The sequence below is a fragment of the Staurois parvus genome, unplaced genomic scaffold (assembly GCF_062004578.1).
Source record: "Staurois parvus isolate SC_StPar_1 unplaced genomic scaffold, SC_StPar_1.0 ptg000188l, whole genome shotgun sequence".
Taxonomy (NCBI): Eukaryota; Metazoa; Chordata; class Amphibia; order Anura; family Ranidae; genus Staurois; species Staurois parvus.
The window spans coordinates 578319-604081 of record NW_028317984.1 but is presented as its reverse complement, the minus strand read 5'-3'; the positions used below and the strand labels follow the sequence as shown (position 1 = coordinate 604081).

General features: G+C 40.9%; 1 protein-coding gene across 2 annotated transcripts in view; it reads right to left on the bottom strand.

The window, feature by feature from the left end:
• Nucleotides 1-18490: 18490 nt before the first annotated feature.
• Nucleotides 18491-25763, bottom strand: part of SPDEF (SAM pointed domain containing ETS transcription factor) — a 45477-nt gene continuing 38204 nt past the window's right edge. For both annotated transcript variants that reach the window (XM_089677564.1, XM_089677563.1), the window contains exons 5-6: nt 23347-23499; nt 18491-19713 (exon numbers count right to left, since the gene is read on the bottom strand). In XM_089677564.1, the coding sequence (XP_089533690.1) occupies nt 19535-19713; nt 23347-23499 (332 nt within the window). In that variant the 3' untranslated portion in view covers nt 18491-19534. The remainder of the gene's footprint in view (nt 19714-23346; nt 23500-25763) is intronic.

The window sequence follows — 25763 nt, the reverse complement described above, 5'->3', positions numbered from 1 at the left end:
TAAGCATAGTAATTCATCCCCCATATTAAGTCCCCCCTGTGTCAATTCACTTACCTTTGCTCTGCGCGTTCCTCTCGCCGTGTTCCCCTCGCCGTGTTCCCGCGCCGTTCCGGTGTAGCATGAAAATCTGTCTCCTATGAGGATCTGTCCCCCTCGACGTATCTGCGCATGTGCCAGTTTCAGGCATTAGCAGCCGATCGGCGATCTCCGGCACATGCGCAGATACGTCGAGGGTGACAGATCCTCATAGACAGATTTTCATGCTACACCGGTCTTCAGGGCGGACTGTGAGAGGAGCCTAGCTCCGCGGGCCGGATTAAAAGGTCCGCCAGGCCGTAGTTTTCCCATTGCTGCTCTAGCTAGTAGAGGTTTGTGGTATATGGTATATAGATGTGTCAACTCTGGCTGTCTAGCACATACAATTTAAAGTGACACTAAAGCTTTGGGCTTTTTTTTCCTTAAAAAAAAAAAAAACAAATATGTCTATACTTACCTGCTCTGTGCAGTGGTTTTGCACAGAGCAGCCCAGAGCCTCTTCTTTTTGGGTCCTCTCTGGCACTCCTGCCTCCTCCCACTCGATCAGTGTCCCCCAGGTAAAGCTGTTCCCCCTGGAGGCACCGTTGCATGCTCAGCCCTGAGCTTACTATATATATATCAGTGCCCCAATCTATTGATATACTTTTCACATGCTAATTTGATGCTAAACTGCTAATTTAGTTTTCAGCAAATCTCAGTGTACTGCTGTCCAATAATTCAGTGGTACAATATTGCAGGTTTTAAAGAGCCTTCAACCTAAAAAGGCAGCTAACACAATAATAAAATGTTCAAAGCTGATAGTAAAAAAGAAAAGTAAACATTGCTTAATGGGTGGATATCAGTACTTTTAGATGCATTTTTGCCAATTAATTTTCAGCTAAATTTGCTTTTTTTTTTTTTTTTTTTGTAATGGTACAGGTTCTTTTTCTGATACTTCTAGGGAACAGTGTTGATACTTTAACAGAAAAGACCATGATCCTTTGCACAGAACTCCCTCCATGCATCATCTCTGTGGTATTGGACTCTGTAAACATATGTTAGAACAGGTGAAGAAAGACTGTATATTATGGAGGAAGAGGAAACAATGAAGGAGGCGTGGGAAAGAAAAATAAACAGAGTTTGCAAAATGAGAACAAAAGTGAAGTGACAAGAAAAACATAAGGCTATTTACTTTACAGTTCTGGCACTAGAGGTTAGCAATGAGAAAGATATGTTTCCTAGTATCCTGCAGTATTATCAGTGTGAAAATGGTCATCCAAAAGTTGCATGTACACCATTGTGACATTTCAAGAATTTAGTCTTTCATTCTGCCTGCATGATATCCAAATGGATAACCTTGAGGTGAGAAATTTGCCATTGTGCGGTGGCATCACTAGGGTTGGTGTCACCTGGTGTGTTAAAACATGGTGTCATACACCCCTCATTTTCCTGTATAACACTTAAGGGACGCCCAGAACTGCAGTGTGCGTAGTATGCTGTGGCAAAAAGTGGGTGTGCTCAAACTTTACATTGGGAGGGGCTTAAGGGGCATAGTTAAACAAAATCCAGATTTTGGATATGTGCTTGGGGGTACTTTGAGACAGGAGAGGAATTTTGCTAGAAGGTTGGTTGAATAGGTGCTGGGGGGTGCTCTGGGAAGGAAGAGGGCTTGTGCTAGAAGGCGAGGTGGGGGAGTACAAGTCCTTCCACTTCCCAAAGTGCCTCCAGTGTGCTGGAAAGTGGGGTAGAGAGGCTGATCTGTACTGGGGGGAATGTTGGAATGGGAGAGGACTTGTAATAGAAGGTGGGTTGGAGGGGGTCGGATAGCTGCAGGGGGGGTGCTCTGGGAGTAAAGATGACCTGTGTTAGAAGGTGAGAAATGGGGGGGATTTTAAATCCATTCCCCCTTCTCCCCTTCCAAAGCGCCCCCCAGTACATATCCTCTTACCCTCGACCCCCCCCCCCCCAAATTGCTCCTCCACGTGTACAACCTTTTTTACATGCCCCCCCCCCCCTCCACTGTAGCTCTCCATTCATAGTAAACTCACTGCAGTCCTCAGATCAGCGCATTTTATGCAACTGTGTACCTCGTCCCTAGCTCCGTCTCCTGTCTGTGTACAATGTCTAAGCCAAGGGAGAGAGGATACATCCACGCTACACTGTGTACAGACAGCAAGATCAACTGGGAGAAATGCTGGCTGGCAAAGAGGAGATAACAGTGTGTGGAACCCCAGACACTAAATGCAAACAGGTGTCCCCAGTATTCATGCCAGCATAGCCCTGCCAGTCCAACACCCCCATAGCGATGCCACTGCCAGCATGTCCACAAATGCATCAAATATGGCCACAGAAGGTCTAAAACAAACCTAACTTGCATGGCTGTGCATGGACCAGTTTGGTCCACTGTAAATGTCAAGTGGATGACTGGCTGAGGAAACTAGTTTATTACTTATTAAATTTAGGACACGTGCATGTCATTTACTCTGCTAATTAAAGTATAACTAAAGGAAAACCTTTTTTTTTTTAATTTTTGTTTTGGATAGAGTGCAGAGGGATTAAACCGTCTGTCAGTTTTAATTGCTGTCTCTGCACCCTGTTAGGGAGATTCACACTCTCTGTTTTTCCTGAGTACCATTGTCAGTGAAAGTAAAAGAAAATCTTAAATTTCGGGTTATTCCCAGAAAAGCAGAGGGGGGGAATCTTCCAATTGGGACATTTGTTCTAGTGACCTGGGGGTCCCCAAGGAATTTCCTTATTTTGCAGGGATTTCCTCTCACTTCCTGTTTGGCTATGGGACAGGAAGTGGAGGGAAATCTCCGTAATGGAACACAGGTGCTGAAAAAAAAAACTGACGGGTTATAATCCTCTCTTGCGGTATACAAAATGAAAAAAAAAAAGTTTTTCCTATAGTTCTACTCTAAGGAGATTTCCTGTTGACTTAATTTGGTAAGTTGTTTAGTAATGTGCAGCTGCCTGCTCACAGAAGACATTTGTCCCACTCACTTATTTGTAGGACAATATATGACCCGATCTGATGTTTCCTGGCCAGGCCTACTAAGGGATAAAGTTGAATGACTTGGATGAATATTCAAAGTTAACTGGTGTTTGAATGTTGCTTTCAAATCCATAGGCATTAACATACACGCTTGTGCTTAATGTGAATGTACATATTTGGTGAACAATCTTTTGTCAGATATTTAATTTTTTTTCTAAATTAGGAAAAAGGTTTTTTAGAGCAAATAGAAGAACAAGAATGACAGTAGGTCATTCTGTATTCAGAATACTAGTGTTTCAGCATATAGAGACAAACTAGTCAAGTACCACAATTCAGGAAAACATTACAATAATACAAAGTAGGTTATCACTATACTTTAATACCAGTTGTAATTTTACTACACCAATAAAACAAAAATACAGAATTCCACATGAACACCTCAAGGAATATCTTGAAACAGAAATCATCATAGTAAAACTGCCAATACATTCTCACACCAAAATCCTATCTAGAACAAGGTCAGCTGGTGAGAGTTCTTGGTCAGACTTCCACAAACATGCAGATTAGTTCTCCATTTCTACCGTCCACTGGCTTCTGGAATGTTCCAATGGTCCTCCATAGCCTCCCAAATTTGCCCGGGCAAGCTCTATGTTAAAATATAACTTTTTCTAGTTTAAGAATGTTGCCCAGGTAGTTAAAGCGGAGTTCCACCTGAAATAATAAAAGCCAGCAACTACAAAAACTAGCTGCTGACTTTTAAAATACAGACACCTGTCCCTCGGTCCAGCGGTGTCCTCACCACCACTGGTTTCACCGGCTGTCTTCTCTCCCTGATGCCGGCATCTTCAGTGTGGGTACCCGGCTGTGACAGCTTATGCCTTCACAGCCGGCTGCCCACTGCTCATCCGCGTGAAGTGCTGTGCTTTGTGAATGGCCTGTAGTCTTCTGGGATCTGTCACGTGTTCCAGAAGACTACGGGGAGGGAGAGGGGAGGACAACGTCCGCTTCCGATCCCCTAGGCAATCGCAGTGAAAGTGGGAGTGGGTACCTGTCAAATTGGGGTACCTGCTCCCCAAAGGTGCCATTCCTTAATGGGGGGCAAAGGCATAAAGTGGAACTTCCCCTTTTGGGTGGAGCTCCACTTTAAGCAATTCTCTGTGGGTTGGGGCCTGGTCAGGTTTCCAGTACTTCAAGAGAAGTTGCCTAGCCTGAAAAAAGGCTCTGATAATAGCTACCATCTGAAAATCAGATAGTGCATACTCTTCCAATGTACGCAGTGTACAGCAGGTGGACTCTACTGGCACAGCAACCTGGAAGACCCTATTAACTACTTCTGCCCAGAACTGATGAAGTTTGGGGCAGCGCCATAATAGATGTGTAAGGTCTCCTTGTGCTGTGCTACACTTGGCACACAGTGGAGACTGCAAAATATCCACATGGTGTAGTTTAAGAACAATGTACAGCTGTGAGAGTCTCTGGGCAGTGATCATCCTCCAGGTTTTGTTAGATATTTTGAAGGCCATCTTCATGCAACTATAGTTCCCCCAATTGCTTTTATTAAGAAAAAAACCCTTTAAATATCATAGCTTTTACATGTAAACTGTCATTACTTTTGTGGAAGGTCAGTGTAAGGGTTTCAAAAACATGAGGAGTGACAGTATAGCATTATTGCTGCACCAGAGCCTTGCAGCTATACAACCAAATGGGCTTTTCAAATATAGAGAATAATTAGCTAATGAACAAATAACAATAAAACCTGATCATCTGGCCTACAACATGCATATAAGTGTAGTGCTACCCTTGTTAGGGCCGCTGTGTTTCTGGGTACCCCTAAGCTCTACAGAGTCAGGCAACACGCATGTTCTACACCTTTATCCACAGTCAGTGAACAGTCCATGAGCTCAGTTTTTGTTATTTTATTAGCAGAGAATAACTTGGATAGGGTAATTAGGATTATGGTCTGCCCAACTCCCATACTCATCTCCAGGACTTCTCCCAGAGCCTCCCCCATCCTCTGGAACTCTCTGCCCACTTTTAGGAGATCTCTGAAAACCTATCTCTTCAGGGAAGTCTATCCTGCCTTCAGCTAATAACAGAATCTTTTCCTACCAGTCCATCTCCCACAGTTATTACCATTTGTACAACCAGCCCCTCCCCTTAGATTGTAAGCTCTAAGGAGCTGGGCCTTCCTAAGCCTCTTGTATTGAACTGTATTGTCTCCCTTTTTATTGTAAAGCTCTGAGAAAACTGTTGGTGCTATATAAATCCTGTATAATAATAATAACTAAATTAAAGTACGGGACAACTTCCTTCCTATTTACAGAAACAGAACATGGACTGTTCTTTTACTTGAAAGCTGTCAGTCTTTGCAGAACAGTAGCAACAGCCCCTTATGGGCACCCTTCTGTGAAAATCAGTTTAAATTGTAAACTACATGCAGAAATGTTTCATTTCCCGTGTAGAACTGCTCCCAGCTCCACAGCCTGCAGACACTACCAGCCTTCCTAGCTGCACTGAAGATCTCCCAGGACAAGGATAAAGAAATGAGCACAGCGCTGTCCTTTGAAAGCTTCCTGCAAGTGGCAGTCTCTCTCCTTGTGAATCCCTGGGTGTGCTGATGTACTCACTCTGTCCTCCTTGCTCCCACTACTCCCAGGTCTTGATCTTGTTCATGCCATGATGCTGAATGGACCCTCCTGAGCCAGACTTGGGCCAGCCCCCCCTAGACGTAGGGGACCCCATCCTGGCACCAAAAGCCACCAACAAACCTGAGATTGGTCAAACTTCCACAAACATGCAGATTAGTTCTCCTCCTCTTCCGCCCACTGGCTTCTGGAATGATTCAGTGGTCCTCCAGAATCAGGTGGAGGCGATAGAGTCCCAACCTGTTAAGTCATCCAGCTTGACTTGCAGTAACCCAACCTTTTTTTTTTCTCACAAAGCAGGAGTGCTTTATTGAAAAATAAATTAGCACAATACAACAGAGTGCATATAACGAACATTGACATAGCATACAAAATACAGCAGTAATGAATACAGTACAAATGACACAACAGCATTGTAGGAGGACTGGAAAATCAATTTGGTACGTGGAACGTCTGTGAGGGGGGAGGATGGGGAGAGTGAGCAAGTCGGATAAGTGCTGAGCTCAGATCTCTAGGTGTACCCAACCATAGGTCCAACTACTGAGATGTTCAAGTTAGCCACACTTTATCATATTTTCATGGACATCCATGGTTCAAGTAGGTGAGTTTATACATAGACAATGCCGCATCAATTGTGGCCTCCCAGGACAACACAGCAAGGTGGTCTGCTGAGGTCCATCTCAACAAATATCCTCTCTTAGCATAGTATAGTATAGTAGGTAGGTAGGTAGGATATTACCAATTTAAGATGGTGGCAGCATTGCTTATCCTCAAGAATGCAAACAGGGCCAGTGTAAGAGAGATGCAGGGTCAGCGGTGCAGTAACCCAATCTTAATCACAGACTCACACACAGTTACCATGAGTTATATAGTATAGATTTGCCTACACAGTTCTAGTAGCACACTACATAAGCATCAATAATATGGTAAGGTTTGCAAGAGTCAGTATGAGTATATCCACTCCATGTTTCCCTCACCTGCTGACACAATGACAGTGCTGACACCGGGGGGGGGGGGGATGTGGGGCTCTTCAGTAACATGTTACAACCTGAATACGGGTGTAACTTGTAACATGTTAATAGAGGAGAACATATCCTTTAAGAGTGTAGTAGGCTTTAAATGTTCCCTGATGGTTACAGAAACTCCTTTCAACTACGTTGGACCTACTCTTGTGCCAAACAAATTGACCCTCATTATCCTCATTATAAAACACAGTGAAAAAGTACAATAAAATATAAAGAATAAATAAAAAAATAATAATTACAAAGAATGAAAGAAAACATTAAGTTTTTTTTTCAATCCAGTTTTACCTAAGGAGGTCATTGCACAAAATTAAAATACCAGTCCTGAGCAGAAAAAAAATGATCCCTTCCAGTGGAACTGTGCTAACAGTGAAAAGTTTAACAGCTCATTTTGTCCAGGGGAGAGGAGAAACAATTTTTCCTACCTGATCCTCCGCTTCTGTGTTGGACGGCACTCTTCCATAATCTGACTGTGGACTGTCTCTCAGCATCCTCATGTCCAGAGCAGATACTTTTCACCCTGTTACGGTATTCATGAGCCCTAGACCAATAATTTTTTATTTGTTTCAAGTTGTTTCAAGAGATTTCACTTGTGCGACATTTTGCTTAAAGGGTACTTCCAGCTGAACAAAAAAAAAATACAGACACCTGTCCCTCGGTCCAGTGGTGTCCTCACTATGGCTGGCTTCAACGGCCATCTTCTCTCCTTGGTACGGGCATCTTCAGTGTGGGCACCCGGCTGTGACAGCTTGCAGCTGCCCACTGCGTATGTGCAAGAAGCGCTGCGCTTTGTGTATGATCTCGTAGTCTACTGGGACCAGTCATGTGTCCCAGAAGACAATGGGGAGAGAGGGGAGGAGGACGACTCCCGCTTCCGATTGCAGCGGGAGTGGGTACCTGTCAAATTCGGGGACCTGCTCCCCAAAGGTGCCAATCCTTAATGGGGAGCGGGGGACAAAGGCTTAAAGCGGAACTTCCCCTTTTGGGTGGAGCTCCGCTTTAAGGGCTCTTTCACACAGAGCAGCTCTGCTTCATTCAGCAGGGGATCCATGAGGAAATCTGTTTAGATCTGAAAAGATACATTCTGTAACGGAACCAACCCAGTCTGCACTTGGGTACTTCTTTTAGACTACCGCTTCCCCATTCGAACACTGACCACAGACACCACAGCCGACCAAACAAGACTAGACGACACCAGTCTGTCTGAACATGGAACTCTTTATTTGAAACTCAAACTGGCTTTTTATACACTCGGGCCAATCTCCCCTCCCTGCATAATGACACAGGGCGGGGCAATCTACTTTTAATAACAAGCATGCACAGGCATTCCAACTTCACACCAGCAGACAGTCCCATCAGGAGGGTGGGCTGCTGGAGACACCCCCCCCCCCCCCCACTTAGCTAATACACATAAACACATACATCCCATAATAGTTTGCTCCCAAGCAAGACACACAATAGAACAATGGGATGCAACCACATGGCATTAAACAATCCACAACCCCCACCCCACCTATACATGTCTACACAATATTAGGACAGATCACCCTGTACTCCTAGCAGGCATAGGATGACTTACACATAAGAAGGATATGGGGAGCTGAGACAGGGGTCTCCCCACCTCTCCAAAGTGAGCTGGGTTCCATGGGCCCCCCACTCAAAGTGACTCCTGTCACACATTCCTTTGCTGTTTTTTTTATAAATGGACTTGAAGGTAGGCGGATACAAGTCCATATACATCTGCCTTCCCATAGAGCTGCATGGGGCTTTCAATCCTGCCTGAAAACTGGCAGGTGGACCTGATCAGAAAGCCTGCATAAAAGGTGCCTAAATCACACTGCTCATCCCTATTGCTCCTGCATGCGGCTTTGCAACGTGTAGAGACAGGGATATTTACTAATAATTTTCATGCTGAAACAAACCAAAACAATGGTTGTTTTGGGCTGCATTTAGACCTGGGTGTTTCTAGAATGCACGTCAAGGCCATGGAAAACACATATTTTGACAGAAGTGCTGCAAAAACACTGCAAACGTGTATCACGCTTGCTGGTTCCATTAAGTATTAGCAGACATGAGTTTTGCTGTGCAGTAAACGTGCTACAACTGTGCCAAACCGTGTGGTGAAAAAAATATGCCACACTCCGCTCCAAAAAAACGTTTTTTGAACTTCTTTTGTGCATTTGTTTCAAGGGAGAGGGCTGCCCTATGCATGATGAGTGGAAATGCTCCAAACCGTGTAAATAAAAGGCATGAAGGAACACTGAGCTCAGATATGAACAGGCCCTTAGTGGTGACCCTCAAAGCATCAATAATCTGCCAGTGTTAAAAAACATTTGTGAGCAATCAAGGGCTCAAACGAGTATTAATTGTTTTGTCAGGGCTTTTTTTCATTGGGAATGCAGTTCCAGCACCTCCAGTGCTGAATGTGTATAATGGTAAGGGGTGCTGGAGTGTGCTGCATGGTCTATTGGTGCTGGCTGCAGGGGGATCTATTGTTGCTGAAGGGGATCTATTTCTGTGGGAGTGTCCATTGCTGCTGGGGAGGTCTATTGTTGCTGCTGTGGGATCTGTTATTGCTGGGTTAGACATTTTTTGCTGGTCAATTGTTGCTGAAAGAGTTCTACTGTTGAAGGAGGGGTCTATTATTGCTTGTTGCTGGAGGGTCCATTGATGTTGGCTGCGAGGAGATCTGTTATTGCTTGGGGGGGATTATTTTGTTGTGGGTGATCCATTGTAGCTGCAGGGGATCTATTTTACTTCTTCTGTGGTTATCATTACCAAATTTAACCACTTGCCTACTGGGCACTTTTACCCCCTTCCTGCCAAGGCCAATTTTCAGCGTTCAGTGCTATCACACTTTGAATAAAAATTTCGCAGTCATGCAACACTGTACTCAAAGTAAATTGTTATAATTTTTTTGAGATGGATAGAGATTTCTTTTGGTGGTATTTAATCACCACAGGGTTTTTTATTTTTTGCTAAACAAACTAAAAAAAAATGAAAATTTAAAAAAAAAAACGTTTTTTCTTAGTTTTTGTTATAAAATTTTGTAAATAAGTAATTTTTCTCCTTCACTGATGTGCTCTAATGAGGCTGCAGTGATGGGCACTGATAGGCTGCACTGATGGGCACTGATAGGCGGAACTGATGAGGAAGCACTGATAGATGGCACTGATGGGCATTGACAGGCATCACTGGTGGGCATTGACAGGCATCACTGAAAGGCAGCACTCATATATGGCACAGATAAGCGGCACTGATAGGTGGCACTGGGCGCTGATTGGTGGCACTGATGGGCACTGATAGTTGGTACTGAAAGGCAGCTCTGATGGGCACTGGTATGTGGCATTGTTGGGCACTGAAAAGCAGCACTGATGGGGCTGCACTGATTATCAGTGCCCTGATGATCAGTGTAGATGTCCCCTCTGAGGAATGCCGCTCACTGGCTGTCCTCTCCTTATGTGCTGTCAGTGTGAGGAGAGGACTGCCGATAACCAGCATTTCTTATTTAGATGATTTTTTTTTTTTGATTGGACACAGCTGATCACATGATAGAGCCTACTTCATCAGCTCGTTACAGTGATCAGTGATCCGCTGTGTTCCAGGGATACAGTGCACCACCGATCGCCCCACACCCCTGGGGGCGCGCACGCACAGCTAGAGTGGGAGGACATCATATGGCGCCCTCCCCTCATTTCCTTATATGGCGGGCAGGAGGGGGTTAATATGATTTTACCTAGCACCACAAAATGATACTGGGAGGTGGGTAGGGGTGAAACCAAGGAATGGTGCTTAGAGGTTGGTAGAGGCGGAGACGAGAGGTAACTCGGAAAGGGGGAGGCTCTGGACCCATTCCTTAAGAGAAAAAGGCCTGTGTTTTGTTATTAAAATGGAAAATTCTGTGATTTTTCTTTATTTCTCCATTTTACCTTTTAATGTCTGTGTATCAGGATTCAGAATGAATACTTTTGAGTTTTTTAATTGCACGTTTAATACATGCAGATTACAAACACAGTTTTACACACAAAAAAAAAGTGTATGTGATTTGAATATTGTATTATCAGGTACATTCTGGCTCCACAAAACTTTATTAAAATAGCACTGGTTAATGGACTCTTATAAAGTGATACATTTTCAATTTGTGTGGGAAGTTTGTTTACACATTGCCCTTAGATTGATGCAATCAATGTAATATATATTTTAGTTACTTTATTTTAACAACCCCCCACTTTCATCAGCGTGAGAAGACTGCTGTAGGGTGGAGTTTACATACAATGGGGCTGCATTAGTCTGCAAACAGGCCCTGTGTGTTCACACTGTGATTAGCAGACATCGTGGGAAATGGGAGTAATGCAGCATTATACCCACAACTTCACCAAATCTCAGAGTCCAGAGAAACGATAATGTTTTCACACACGGTGATAACCAGGCTCATTTCATTTATACTAATATTAGTAAGTAAATAAACCTTGTTAACTTTGCAATGAGTAAAAGTATATTGTGTAAGAAAAAGTGTTCCTGGAGATTAGATATGGCATGAATGACAGAGATTTACAGAAAGCCTATATAGCATGTAACTTTCAAAAGTGATGTGAAAGTCTGGAGCAATAACGGGATTGTATATTTAAAGGAGAAGTCTGGGGTATACAAAAAAAAACAATCATATATACTCACCCCTATACTGCAGCATCGGTGCTATGCTGTAGCTGACCTGCATCAGCTCTGAGAACTGAGCGATCCCTTGATTACTGATCACTCAGTTGTTGGTCTCCTCCGGGTGGAGAGCAATGACTGTCAGTCTCTTAGTTCTACCCTCCAGCCCTCACTGGAGTACCGTGCACAACTGGCCTGGCTTTCAGCCACACCATGAGAGCTGAAACCAGCTGTCAACCAGGCAGCTGGATGGATCCCAACAACATGGTCGGGATACTTCCAGAGCCTGGAGATGCTCTGCCATATCATCTGGCAGCAGGCTGATTCTGGGTTACAGAAGAGCAAATGTAAGTGCACTTTTTTAGCCCGCAAGAGAAGTATGGCCAAAAAGGATATATTTATTTTAGGTATTTACTGTATATAGCGTCGTCAATTTACTCAATTTACATATGTATGATACATTCACATCAGTCCCCGCCCTCAAGGAGCATATAATCTAAGTTCCCAAACTCACATTCATACATAGTAGGACCAATTTAGACAGGAGCTAATTAACCTACCAGCATGTTTTTGGAGTGTTGGAGGAAACCCGACTACCCGGAGGAAACCCATGCAGGCACAGGGAGAACATGCAAACTCTGTGCAGGTAGTGCCATGGCTGGGATTCAAACTGACATATCAAGTATTGTCAAGCAGGGCTAGTCACTTAGCCACTAGGTCTATTGCATATGGCCTTCAGCTTGTAGAAGAGCAATGTGAACCGCAAGCTTGGTGGAAGCTTTTAAAGCGCCGTTTACCTCCAGTTTATAAAAGTTGAACACAGATCCTAGTGCTGATTGCCACTTTAAACAAACTGCTAGCATGCTTTAGATTTTCTTGAAGCTTTTTGAAAGCCTGTTGAAGGCTGGTAGCAGCTTGATTAAAGTGGCAATCAGTAGTCCCTTTGGGATCTGTGTTCGACCCTTACAAACTAGAGTTGAATGGTACTTTTAAAGCTTCAACAGCGTTTGCTCAAAGTTCTGAATATGTAGTCTCCTCCCCTCCTTCCATTTGTTTGTTAGTTTCTGTTTCTTCGCCTTCATATGTAGTAAGAGGAAGGTGTGGGCTTACAGATGTAAACACTACATTGTTTACATTTGTGAATGCTGCTATTGGTCTCATAAAGTGATCGCAAGGTAAAGAGCTGCTTGCATTGGAATATGTTCAAAAAAAGTCTTGTTTTTAGATATACTTTAAAGGTATTGGTAATACTGTGTTATCAGAGTAGGATGCTGTGGTGATGTACATGAATTGTAAAGGTAATCTTGGATCAAATAGGTCTAGCTTCAATGTTGGGTTATTGAGTGGCAAAGACCCTAAACAACGAGGTCCAAGGACACAGCCTCTATTGCCCTAGCAAATCCATAGAATAGAATATCAAACCAATAGTGAGTTCTCTCTCTCTCTCTCTCTCTCTCTCTCTCTCTCTCTCTCTCTCTCTCTCTCTCTCTCTCTCTCTCTCTGTATGTGTATATATATATATATATATATATATATATATATATATACACAGTTGTGTTTAAAATAATAGCATTGTGTTGAAAAAAGCTCAAAATCCTTCTAATAGCTTTTATTTCCATACACACAAATGCATTGGGAACACTACACATTCTATTCCAAATCAAAACATGAAGAAAAATATATCAAATTTGTGTTGTTCCTCTAAAAAAATTGAAGCTCAAACATTCATTATATAAACTGAAAAATGTTTGAAGATTTTGCTTTCCTTTAAATCACTTAATTAATATTTAGTTGTATAAGCACTGTTTCTGAGAACTGTTGTACATCTGTGTTGCATGGAGTCAACCAACTTCTGGCAGGTATTCCAGCCCAGGATGATTGGACTACATTCCACAGTTCTTCTCTATTTCATGGTTTTGCCTCAGAAACAGCATTTTTGATGTCACCCCACAGGTTTTCTATTGGATTAAGATCCGGGGATTGGGCTGGCCACTCCATAATGTCAATCTTCTTGGTCTGGAACCAAGATGTTGCACGTTTACTGGTGTGTTTGGGGTTGTTGTCTTGTTGGAACTCCCATTTCAAGGGCATTTCCTCTTCAGCATAAGGCAGCATGACCTCTTCAAGTATTATGATGTATTCAAACTGATCCATGATCCCTGGTATGCGATAAATAGGCCCAACACCGTAGTATGAGAAACATCCCCATATCATGATGCTTGCGCAACCATGCTTCACTGTCTTCACAGTGTACTGTGGCTTGAATTCAGTGTTTGGGGGTCGTCTGACAAACTGTCTCTGGCCACTAGACCCAAAAAGAACAATCTTACTTTCATCACTCCACAAAATGTTGTGCCATTTCTCTTTAGGCCAGTCAGTGTGCCTTTTTGGCAAATTGTAACCTCTACAGCACGTCTTTTTTTCAACAGTGGGACTTTGCGGGGGCTTCTTGCAGATAGCTTGGCTTCACATAAGCGTCTTCTAATTGTAACAGTACTCACAAGTAACTTTAGACCTTCTCTGATCTTCCTCGAGCTGATTGTTGGCTGAGTCCTTGCCATTTTGGCTATTCTATCCATTCGAATGGTAGTTTTTGCTTTCTTCCACGTCTTTCAGGTTTTGGTTGCCATTTTAAAGCATTTGCGATCATTTTAGCTGAGCAGCCTATCCTTTTCTGCACTTCTTTATATGTTTTCCCCTCTCCAGTCAACTTTTTAATCAAGGTATGCTGTTCTTCTGAACAATGTCTGGAACAACCCATTTTCCTCAGAATTTGAAAGAGAAATGCACTGCAACCAGCATGTACAACATTTGCTGCCTTCCTTCCTTAAATAAGGGCAATAATTGCCAAATGTTTTTCAAAGAATGAATGACCTCACTAATAGAACTCCACACTGCTATTATTTTGAACACAACTGTGTGTATGTGTGTGTGTATATATATATATATATATATATACACACACACACACTATATTGTCAAAAGTATTGGGACGCCTGCCTTTTACACATGCACATGAACTTTAATGGCATCCCAGTCTTACTCTGTAGGGTTCAATATTGAGTTGTCCCACCCTTTGCAGCTACAAACAGCTTCAACCCTTCTGGGAAGGCTGTCCACAAGGTTTAGGAGTGTGTATATGGGAATGTTTGACCATTCTTCCAGAAGCGCATTTGTGAGGTCAGGCACTGATGTCAGATGAGAAGGTCTGGCTCGCAGTCTCTGCTCTAACTCATCCCAAAGGTGTTCTGTTGGGTTGAGGTCAGTCAAGTTCTTCCACCCAAACTCACTCATCCATGTCTTCATCGACCTTGCTTTGTGCACTGGTGATCAGTCATGTTGAAACAGGAAGGGGCCATCCCCAAAACGTCCCCACAAAGTTACGAAAATGAAATTGTCCACAATGTCTTTTTTATGCTGATGCCTTAAGAGTTCCCTTCACTGGAACTAAGGGGCCAAGCGCAATCTCGGGAAAAACAACCCCACATAATAATCCCCCCTCCATCAACTTTACACTTGGCACAATGCAATCAGACAAGTACCGTTCTCCTGGCAACTGCCAAACCCAGACAAATGTCCATCGGATTGCCAGACAGAGAAGCGTGATTCATCACTCCAGAGAACACGTCTCCACTGCTTTAGTGTTCACTGGCGGCGTGTTTTACACCACTACATCCGACGCTTTGCATTCAACTTGGTAATGTAAAGCTTGGATGCAGCTGTTCGGTCATGGAAACCCATTCCACAAAGCTTTCTTTGCACTCTTTTTGTGCTAATCTGAAGGCCACAAAAAGTTTGGCTATTTATTCTGCAGACATTTGGTGACTTCTGTGCACTATGCGCTGATCCCGCTCTGTAATTTTATGTGGCCTACCACTTGGAGGCTGAGTTGCTGTTGTTCCCAGTTGCTTCTACTTTGTTATAATATCACTAACAGTTGACCGTAGAATATTTAGTAGCAAGGAAATTTCACGGATGGACTTATTGCACAGGTGGCAACCTATCTCAGTACCACACCTGAATTTACTGAGCTCCTGAGAGTGACCCATTCTTTCACAAATGTTTGTAGAAGCAGTCTGCATGCCTAGGTGCTTGAGTTTATACACTTGTGGCCATGGAGGTGATTGGAACACCTGAATCCAATGATTTGAACGGGTGTCCCAATACTTTTGGCAATATAATGTGTGTGTGTATATATATATATATATATATATATATATATAAATATATGATGTGCAGTAGCACAAATTGGCCTGCATGTCAATTGATGTTTTTACTGATAGTGACAATATGGTGACAAATGAAATGAATCAGTTAACCCTGAATAGATTTAACACCAGATAATGACTGTCATAATCAGTTTCTTTATTCTCTCATGGACATTGTCAGGTCAGATTACCCACCTGAACAATTGTGAGAAGTCTCACACTGATTGGATCTTTCATTTTCTTTAAATTATGAAAAATACAACAGGACCAGGAGAAGAAATAAAATTTCCCAAACTATAACTAACTGTAATTAAACCTCTCCAGTGATAATGTTTATTCCTGCAAGTTGGTGGGCAGGCAGCTCAAGCAAAACAGTATAATTTGAGTTAAATCTACAGAGTTTAAAGGCACATCAGAGGTAACATAGATCTTGATATTAACCCACTGTATCACACACCAACAGTTAACCTTACAATATCTGTAAAAAATGCTAACGGATTAAGGGCTGTAGAAAGTATACATTCATTTCTCTTATGCAATTCATCTCATATTCCCCTTAGTGCCTTTTTTGTTTAACAACATATACACTAAAAAGTGGTGATTTTGGCACAGTTCTGTTGTTTTAGGGCTAGTTCATACTAGATGCAGTTCAGTGCGCTTTTTTTCTGCATCAAAAATGCATGCATAGTGTTTTCCATGTATTCCAATGGCCCTGGGTCACACTAGTGCAGTCAGTTTCCAGTGCAGAAAAAAAAAGTAGAACATGCTGCATTTTTTCTGCAGAGAACCATACTGGAACATAGCAAACTGCATCAAAACTGCACCGAAACTGCATGTGGTGTGAACTGTAAGCAAAAACGTATCTGGAATGTATCCAGAGTGCGTTTTTGTAGTGTGAACTGACCTTTAAGGATCAGCTTTGTATCAGCTGCAATTATTCCTTGGCTATAATGTTATTCATTGAGGTTACTGGAAAAAATGTCAAGTATAATAAAATACAAAGGAAAAGCAGCACGCTGATGGTGTCTTCACAGGCAAAACTTTAATCCTTCAATAAGCTTCAGCACATGGCTTTAACATGTTTCATCTGATGCAAGGGATAGCAAGGCCCTTGAAAGTAACCCTAAACGTTGCTTGTTTTTTACTTCGCTTTTCAGCATCTGCACTGTCACTGCAAGCAAGAAGTGAGAACATGGCAGGTATCTGCTCCACATACCTGTTTCTTTTAATGTTCAATAAATGTTGATTGCTGTACTGCAATGCACACATGCAATTATAGGAGATTACAAACTGCTAAAAGCAGGAAGTCTCTTCATAAGTTTAGCAATGTTGAAGAGAGCACGTTTTCAGACTAGGATAGTGAAGAAGTAAAGTATAATTTGGTTGTCTGGAATCACATGTTGGGCAGGTCTTCGTTAAACTCAAGCAGGTGCGCTGTGCTTCTAGTAGTTTGTGATTTTCACTAAATAGGAGTGCATTGCTGCATGAAAAAATATTAATTTATGACCCCTGGCAGTGAAGATACTTCCTCTTTTCACACTAATTGGGGGCTCAACAATAATTACCTTTTAGGCTTTTGATTGTGCAACGTGTATTAGCATCAGCATACTGTATGATGACTTTGTTGTACTTTTATGTGATGATATTGTTATTTTTGTTCGGTTAAGGTAGCTATACACCCATAGATTTTTTTTGTTTAGTGCAAATAGACAAATATTTCGTGCCAGCTATTGTTTTCTTACAGAATACCTGAACAGTGCTTGCATATAATAGGATGCAGATTCTGTTCGGCTCTGCAATTTTCCACCTAGATCCCTCAACATAAGTCGATTGCACAACTGACTTTTGCTGAGCCTGGTGAAGCCAACAGGGGCACCCATCGCTCATATTTCAACCAAATCAGCACATATAGGCCAAAGTTAAAGTGATACTAAAGGCAATCCCTCCCCCTCTTCTCTTTGGCTCACTGGCTATGATTGACAGCAGCAGGAGCCAATGGCTCCCATTGCTGTCTCAGCCATGAAGAGGGAGAGTCCCCAGACAGCCAAGGCTCTCTTGCACATTGTTGGATCGCAATGGGGCTCAGGTAAGTGTTAGGGGGGCTGGTGCAGAGATTTAAAAAAAACTTGAGGGCTAGTTCACACCACATACATAGTTACATAGTTAGTCTGGATGAAAAAAGACAAACATCCAAACAGTTGAACCATAAAAAAAAGGTTATAATCTTATACCCAGAGTTGATCCAGAGAAAGGCAAAAAAGGCAGGCCTTTTTTTTCTGCATCCAAAACGCATAGAAAGTTTTTCAGTGGTATAGTTCACACCTGTGCTTGTAATTCCAGTGCATTCTGGTTCCAAAACAAACGTAGAACTGCTGCATTTTTCATGCACAGAACTCTGCTGGAACATGGTAAAATGCATCAAAAAGGAACCAGAATGCATAAAAAATGCACCAGACCCCAGTGCAGTCGCAAAAAAAGAAGAAAAAAGCATCTGGAACCAACGATTAATGATTACTATCTGTGCTTTTGAAGCTATAATAGCAATTTAAGCCTCTCTGTGGCAATCCTTCCAATATGTGCTGTAGACAGAGCTTGCCTACAGTATAAAGAAATTTTATCCAGCAAGTATGGCTCAAAAAATACTAACAGAAAAATATCCTGATATTTTATATATTGGCAGCTTGTTTTATGATTATTACTAAAATTAATGTTCTTGTATAGAGGAGGGGCCCAGCTGTCAAACAGGCTAGGTATACCACTGGACACAAGGTCACTGATAACTGGTGAATGATGTATTGCACTTTGAAATACTCTGAACTTTAGATGTAATAATTTATATACATAAATAAGCAATTTATGAGATGCTGCAACCACCTCATCTTTTGTTGTAACTGACTTGATGCAAGAAAGCCTTGTATTTTTTTTTGCAATGAACACAAAGTGGCCACTGAGTGTGCATTTACTGGTAATACTTTTTATATCCAGTATTTATTTCACAAGTAATAGAAATGTATCTGGAAATAATACAGCTACAATATCTATATTAATAAAAAAAGATTATCTATAACATAAGACGCACATAAGATAATTATCTGACCATTTAAATACAAATATTATTTAATATGTGTCACCTGTAAATAAACTGTGGAAGGCACAAAGAAACACCAAGAGAAAGCAAAAAGAAAAAAGTATACAAATATGCATGTTTCTATGCATGGTAAAATGTATCTATAAAAATCAGTTTTTTTGGCAGTATTGTGAGCTAGGCTGAAATGTAAAATAAAAGGAAAACAGTGATCACATGAATAACCCAGCAAAACAGTCTATCAACAAACAAGTGTAAGGTTTACCTAACAGACATATATATATATATATATATATATATATATATATATAATTTTTTCTTATGTAGTTTTACACCCCTAATGGCAGTTTGAGTTCTGAGTTTCATTCAGTATGTTATACAATTTATGTGTTATGCTGCTACAATAAATAATTGATCTAAAAAAATTACCACTTTATGTAGTACAGATCCAAAACATACATTCATGTCAAGTTTTTCTCTAATGTATTTGGTTTTGTATTATTTTTTTTAAAGTATGCTCACAGTGCTTTGTGGTCACTCTGTCCTACTCTACCCACCTCCCATTGTCCTATAAGGTCACTGAGTCCAGCAGGTCTCACATCAGTGAGTATCTCTAAGAAAGCAGGTAGTGATGATAACTGAGTAAATGGAAAGTGTACGGGATTTTAAGTCTCTTGTGCTGGTATAAGTCTCTTGAAGCATAACATTCTGCAAATATTGAGTTTTTGCCGAGCTAAAAGCCTTGATCAGCTTGTTAGAAAAATGTATTCTGTAATAAATATGGACTCTGAAACAATGGGACTGCTGTATTCCAGTGTGTAGATCATCCAGTGTTTTGGTTCTCATTTCCTCTTTCTGTGTTTCACTTAAAACCCCTTCGTTTGTTTTGAATTCATATAGATTTACATCTTCTATAATGGTTGCACAAATTGGTAGACAAGGCGCTGTGATACATCTGGCTTGCGAATAATTCCCTTTTTGTAATATTGTCGAATTGAGCGACTCAGTTTATCGTAGTTCATTGCTGGGCGGTTTTTGCGAATACCCCAGAGGCGTGCAACTTGAGCAGAGTCTTCAATCTTAAAAATACCTGTAAAATAGCACACAATTACTATGAGTACACTATAACTAAAGTATCATTTAATCTTAAAGTGGTTCTAAAGCCAAAATGATTGTTACCTTAATGCATTTCTTGCATTGAGGCAAAAGCATTTTACAGCTTTCTCCCCTACTCAGTAGAAAGTCCTCCATTGATCCAGTGCTCTGAATGGCTGCATCTATTCTCTACCCTCTCTTCCTCTTCATACATTTGTCAATCAAATGCTGTGAGAAGGAAGGGACAGGGGAAAGCTGCACTGTGTGTGTCTTTGAAGCACTGCTACATAGACATACACAGCTCGGGAGTGAGCACACACTGTGTGCCCCCATAGCAAGCAGATTGCTATGGGGGAACACAGAGAAGAGAAGGAGTCAAGAGCACTGGTGGAGAACACCAGAAGAGGTTTGGGGCAAAACCATTACACAGAGCAGGTGCGTACAACATGTTTATTACTTTTATTAAAAAATATATATTTAATAACACCTTAAAGTGCAGGTGTCAAACTGGCGGCCCTCCAACTGTTGCCAAACTACAAATCCCATGAGGCACTGCAAGACTGACAGTTACCAGCATGACTCCCAAAGGCAGAGGCATGATGGGACTTGTAGTTTCGCAACAGCTTGAGGGCCGCCAGTTTGACATCCCTGCCTTAAAGCTAAAGTTTGGGTATAATTTTTATAGCATAGTTACAGCTTGGACCAAGGGAGGTTGCATATCTCATACCTAACCGATCCCTATGTACACTGCAAATCACTGTAGTAGTTGCCCAGTGATTAGCAGCACCTACAGTCATTACTACAGTGATAGCAGCAGTGCCAGCATCACCATTCAGAGAAAGCCTTGTAATTTTTTCCATGGATACAAGTCATTCTCCGATTGGATGAGATGGAGCTTGTGACATCACCACCCCACCTCTCCATCTCATCCAATCAAAAAACATATAACTATAAGATCATGCCTAAACTTCAGTTTTAAACAGGTTAATGCAATTTCAAATGTTTTCAGTCTTTCTTTAATCTGCAGCATTAATTATAATACGTGGTGATCCTGCCATGAAAGTCCTTCTTGTCACTCTCAAACTGGGTTTTTTTTTTTAGCTTTGTGGGTTTTTTTCCAGTCAGATTTGCATATGTTCTGTTGTAATATCAAACTGGCATTTCCACTGTACTCTAACCACATTATTTTCTGTTGCAGAGCACTCTGTTTTGACTTAACTGTGCAAAAACCTGCCATTAACGATCAAGAATTCTGGTTGTGATATCTACTATGACAAGCAAAGAAGCCAGCGGAAAGCCAAGCCACTTTTTTCAATGGCACCATTGATTTCTCAATATATTCCTACACAGAATCCACTAGAACAGAGGTACCCAACCTTGGTCCTCAAGTACCCCTGATAGGCTGTTTTAAGCTTTTCCCAAAATTAAATAGCTGTCATAAACTCATAAACACTACGCGACTGACATTGATTTAAAGCATCTGTGCAAGGTGAAGGAAAGCCTGAAACATAATCTGTTGAAGGTTCTTGAGGACTGAGGTTTGGAACCACTGCAGGGCACCAACATTCTTTATCATGCCCCACAGAAACACATTAATACCCCTGAGGCCACTGACCCAAATCGCTATTGCCACAAAGCTAAACTTTCAACATGCTATGATCATAATAGGGTTGGGGGAGATTACACCACTGGGGATCTGCAAGGGACGTGTGTGTGTGTGTGTGCATGGGGGGGTGGGAGTCAATTCTATTCTGTTTCACTTCAATAATCATCAAAGAAAATTCAACTTTAAGAAGAATTGTATTTGAAGTGTTGGGACCCTTACTTTTTAATATATTTATAAACAATATAGGGTCTGGGATTAAAAATCCCATTTCAGTCTTTGCAGATGACACCAAGCTGTGCAGTGGAATAACGTCCTTACAGGATGTCTCCAACTTACAATCAATGCACTGTTTAATTGGGCAACTATGTGCCAAATGAGGTTTAATGTTGATAAATGTAAGGTTATGTACTTGGGGGCTAAGAATATGCATGCATCATACATACTAGGGGGGTACAACTGGGGGAATCAATGGTGGAGAAGGATCTGGGGGTTCTGGTAGATCACAAGCTTAATAATGGCATGCAATGCCAAGCTGGGGTTTCTAAAGCGAGCAAAATCCTCTCTCATATTAAAAGAGGTATAGACTCCAGAGAGAGAGATATCATATTACCCCTGTACAAATCATTAGTAACACCTCATCAGGAATATGCAGTTCAGTTTTGGGCACCAATTCACAAAAAAGAACATTGGGGAACTGGAGAAAGTACAGAGAAGGGCAACTAAACTGATAAGAGGCATGGAGGAGCTCAGCTATGAGGAAAGATTAGAGAAACTGAGTGTATTCTCTCTTGAGAAGTGGAGATTAAGGGGGGATATGATCGACATGTAAAAATACATCAGTGGTTCATATAGTGAACTCGATGAAGAGCTATTCACCCTGAGGTCATCACAGAGGACAAGGGGGGCACTCCTTACGTCTGGAGTAAAAGTAATTTAATTTCCAAACACGGAAAGTTTTCTTCACAGTGAGAGTGGAATAGACTCCCTCAACAGTTGGTTTTGGCCAGCTCAGTGGATTGCTTCAAAAAAGGCTTGGATTCTTTCTTAGATACACAGAATATAACTGGATACTAACATTTATAGGTAAAGCTGATCCAGGGAATATCCAACTGCCTCTTGGGGAATCAGGAAGGAATTTTTTCCCAGCAGGAGCAAATTAGATCATGCTTTGCTGGGTTTTTTTGCCTTCCTCTGGATCATCTGTGAGTATAGGATTCTAACTTTTTTTTTTTCTTAATGGTTGAACTGGATGAACTTTTGTATTTTCGCAGCCAGACTAACTATGTAACTATGAAGAATATTGCTTGCTGTATTGGAAATTGTACATGGGTTGCCAAGCCATGACTTCCTCTCTGAGTAATTTAACACATAAGTCATTTATATTAAATCCCCACAACTCTCAGAACTGCAAAGCAGGTGATGGAAATACCAAAGCTTTAAAACACCAATGGATGGTTTTGTTATCGTTCTTGAACCTGTTAACATAAGATTTCCAGTTTTGTATGTTGAAAATACGGTAGCCCAAATTGCAGATTCCTGGAAAAGATGCGTATAAACATAATGCTGCCCTATTACTATTGTAAGAAGCATGCTGTCTGCATTATATTCACAGACAGCTTTTTAACAGACCAACTTTTCTACAGACCAGAAAGAAGAGATTCTTTCATGCTGACTGAGCTATAGACAGTTTTCTAACTCCTTTCTATATTTATTAGCTCACTTATCCATACAGTTGATTTGCTAAATTTGTCCTTAACTGTACAGATGTGTCCATAATTGTATCTCTTAGATTGTAAGCTCTAACGAGCAGGGCCCTCTGAATCCTCCTGTATTAATTTGTATTGTAATGGTACTTTCTGCCCTTATGTCGTAAAGCACTGCATAAACTATTAGCGCTATATAAATCCTGTATAATAAAAATTATAATAATAATTATATCACTGCCTTTTGAGATTTGCAAACACTGGTAAAACATTAGATGGCTTATTTCCCTAAAACATAGAAGGCAACAAAATGTCTTACCTTTTTCTTTGTTAAGCCAGCGTATAGAACTTCCATAACTGTGTGGCTTTAGCAAAAGCTCTTTCAAGAATTGCCATAAATGAATGGGCTGCCCAGAGCTGGAGGAATCTACTTCTGTGTCTGGCCAGCATTCACCAACAGATCCATTTCCTCCTGAGAAGATACACAATTAATCACACAGTTACTGGGTTTGCAGAAACAAACCTGGTCAAAAAGTATATACAATACTAGCTGTTATTTAGTACAAAAAAGAGCAGGTTATTAGGTGTTTGAATGTGATAAATGTCTAACAACAGGATTATTTTAACATACATTGGCAAGGAAGCCATACACTTGGTGTTTTAAAGCAGGGGTACAGTAAAGTAACGTTAGTTATGAGGGCTACAATAATATATGAAACTTGACAAAGACTGGTTACATTTTTGGCAGCGGCTTCATCATGTGGACTGGTATATCTAGAGTGATATAGGACAAGCTTTGGGGGGGTGTAACCCCTTTTTTAAGGTTCAAGCAGCATGAAGAAGGGGGTACACTTTGAAAGATTCTGAAAAATGTTGAAAATGTTCTGAAAATTTGGATGTTAGTGTAAACATAAGTATCACAAATTGTACTCAATTTGTTGCAAGTGCACTAATACGGCCTTTAGAATGATATAGATTCATTAGTACTTGCAAAAGATGTTCCAGTCTTATGATCCATGCATTAATGTATATAAAAAAAAACACAAAATGTAGGACTTTACTGGCATTAAAGGGGAACCCACACATATTTGTATAAAAGTACAAATTTTATTCATTACACCAGAACAACATTAAAATTTTTGTACTTGAATATAAAATTGCTCAATATACGTTCCAATGCTTCCTACTGCTGATTCACTCTACCACATAATAGCAGTACATATGTCAAAACATTAAGGCTCCATGTACACGGGACACTTCTGAACAATGGAAACTGACTGCTGGAAAACGTAGATTAAAAAATGTCTGTTTAGCTGCGTTTGCATACCACGTTTATGCGCGTTTGTGAGCGTTTGCGTTTACAGTAAAACAGTAAAAAATTAACTATTTCAGACATTTTGAGAGAAATAGAGAGTGCAGAAGCAGAGAGAGCAGTATTTGTTGAGATTAGCTATCTTTTTTTTTTTGTGGTGTTTGGATGTGTTCCAGCTCATTTCTGTGCAGAAATTATTGCATCAGTGTCTAACATATTTTCTTTCATGTGAAACCTCAAAGTATGGTGTACCAGGTCCATTTGAGTACCGGGAAAACGCTTTGCATGCATTTTTCTTGATGAAAAAAGGCTCTGGACAGCATCTGGAAATGGAAGAGTTTAAAAAAATTTCCAAATACAAACACTTATAAACACGTTTAGCAGTGTTTACATGCGTTTACAAGCGTTTGGCATTTGAAACACTGATAAAATCTACTCCTGAACGCAAGTTTGGTGCATTCAAAAAATGACTGTAAACTCAACTGCCTGTAAATGACTGTAAATGACATAGTGTACATGGACACATAGGAGAACATTAGGGAGAGTTCAGGGGCTGCTGAAAAAAACGCAGAAAAGCTCCTATACGTGAGTTTATCAGCTTCAGTGTACATGGAGCCTAATAGTGTGGTATCTACAGCAATCACCATGGTGGTGGTCCATGCATTAAATGACATTCAACAAAAATGCCAGCCTCCATTTCTTAGATGTGATACACTACTGAATTTTCCAGATCCTAAGGTCCAGGCAAACCTAATATGACTTACCTTATGTATGTAAAACTGAACATCTAGGGAAAGCAAAAGCACTCTTTTTCTAAATATATTTTCTTTGCAGAAGTGGTTGAATTGCAATGTAAACGTGTAAAATAGTTCTCTGTTTAGTTTAGCTATCTTGTGGACTTTTCCATAGGCGTAAAGCAAGTCAAATGTGCATGAAAACTGTCTCATGGGCTAATGCACTTTCAATGAAATCATATCAATCAGTACTTTTTCAATGCAACATGATTATATGAATATTAGTGTCAAGCATGATGTGTCCAAACTAAAGAGAATCTGCCACAATGCAAAATACTTATTTTCTTGATTTATAGAATAGTGTAATTTATTTAGCATTGCTTAAAGTAGTCCTTACATCTCTTACTGTTTTATGAATTATCAAATATATTCAAAGCCCATATGATTAAAAATTAAAGTCTTATGGGGTGATCCCCTTTGGGGTAGTAGTACAACCCAACAGAATGATTTCCAGGGTCCCTCAACAGACAGAAAGAAAGGTATTTGCATGTCTCATTTCCTTTACAGTTTCAAAAATAAGGGATCCATTTGTCATTTTAGGATATGGGTGGAGCGCATTTAGAAATGCTGATTTATGGTGCAAATAGCCAAAAATTATATATTCTTTTACTCCAAATGGCATACCACTGT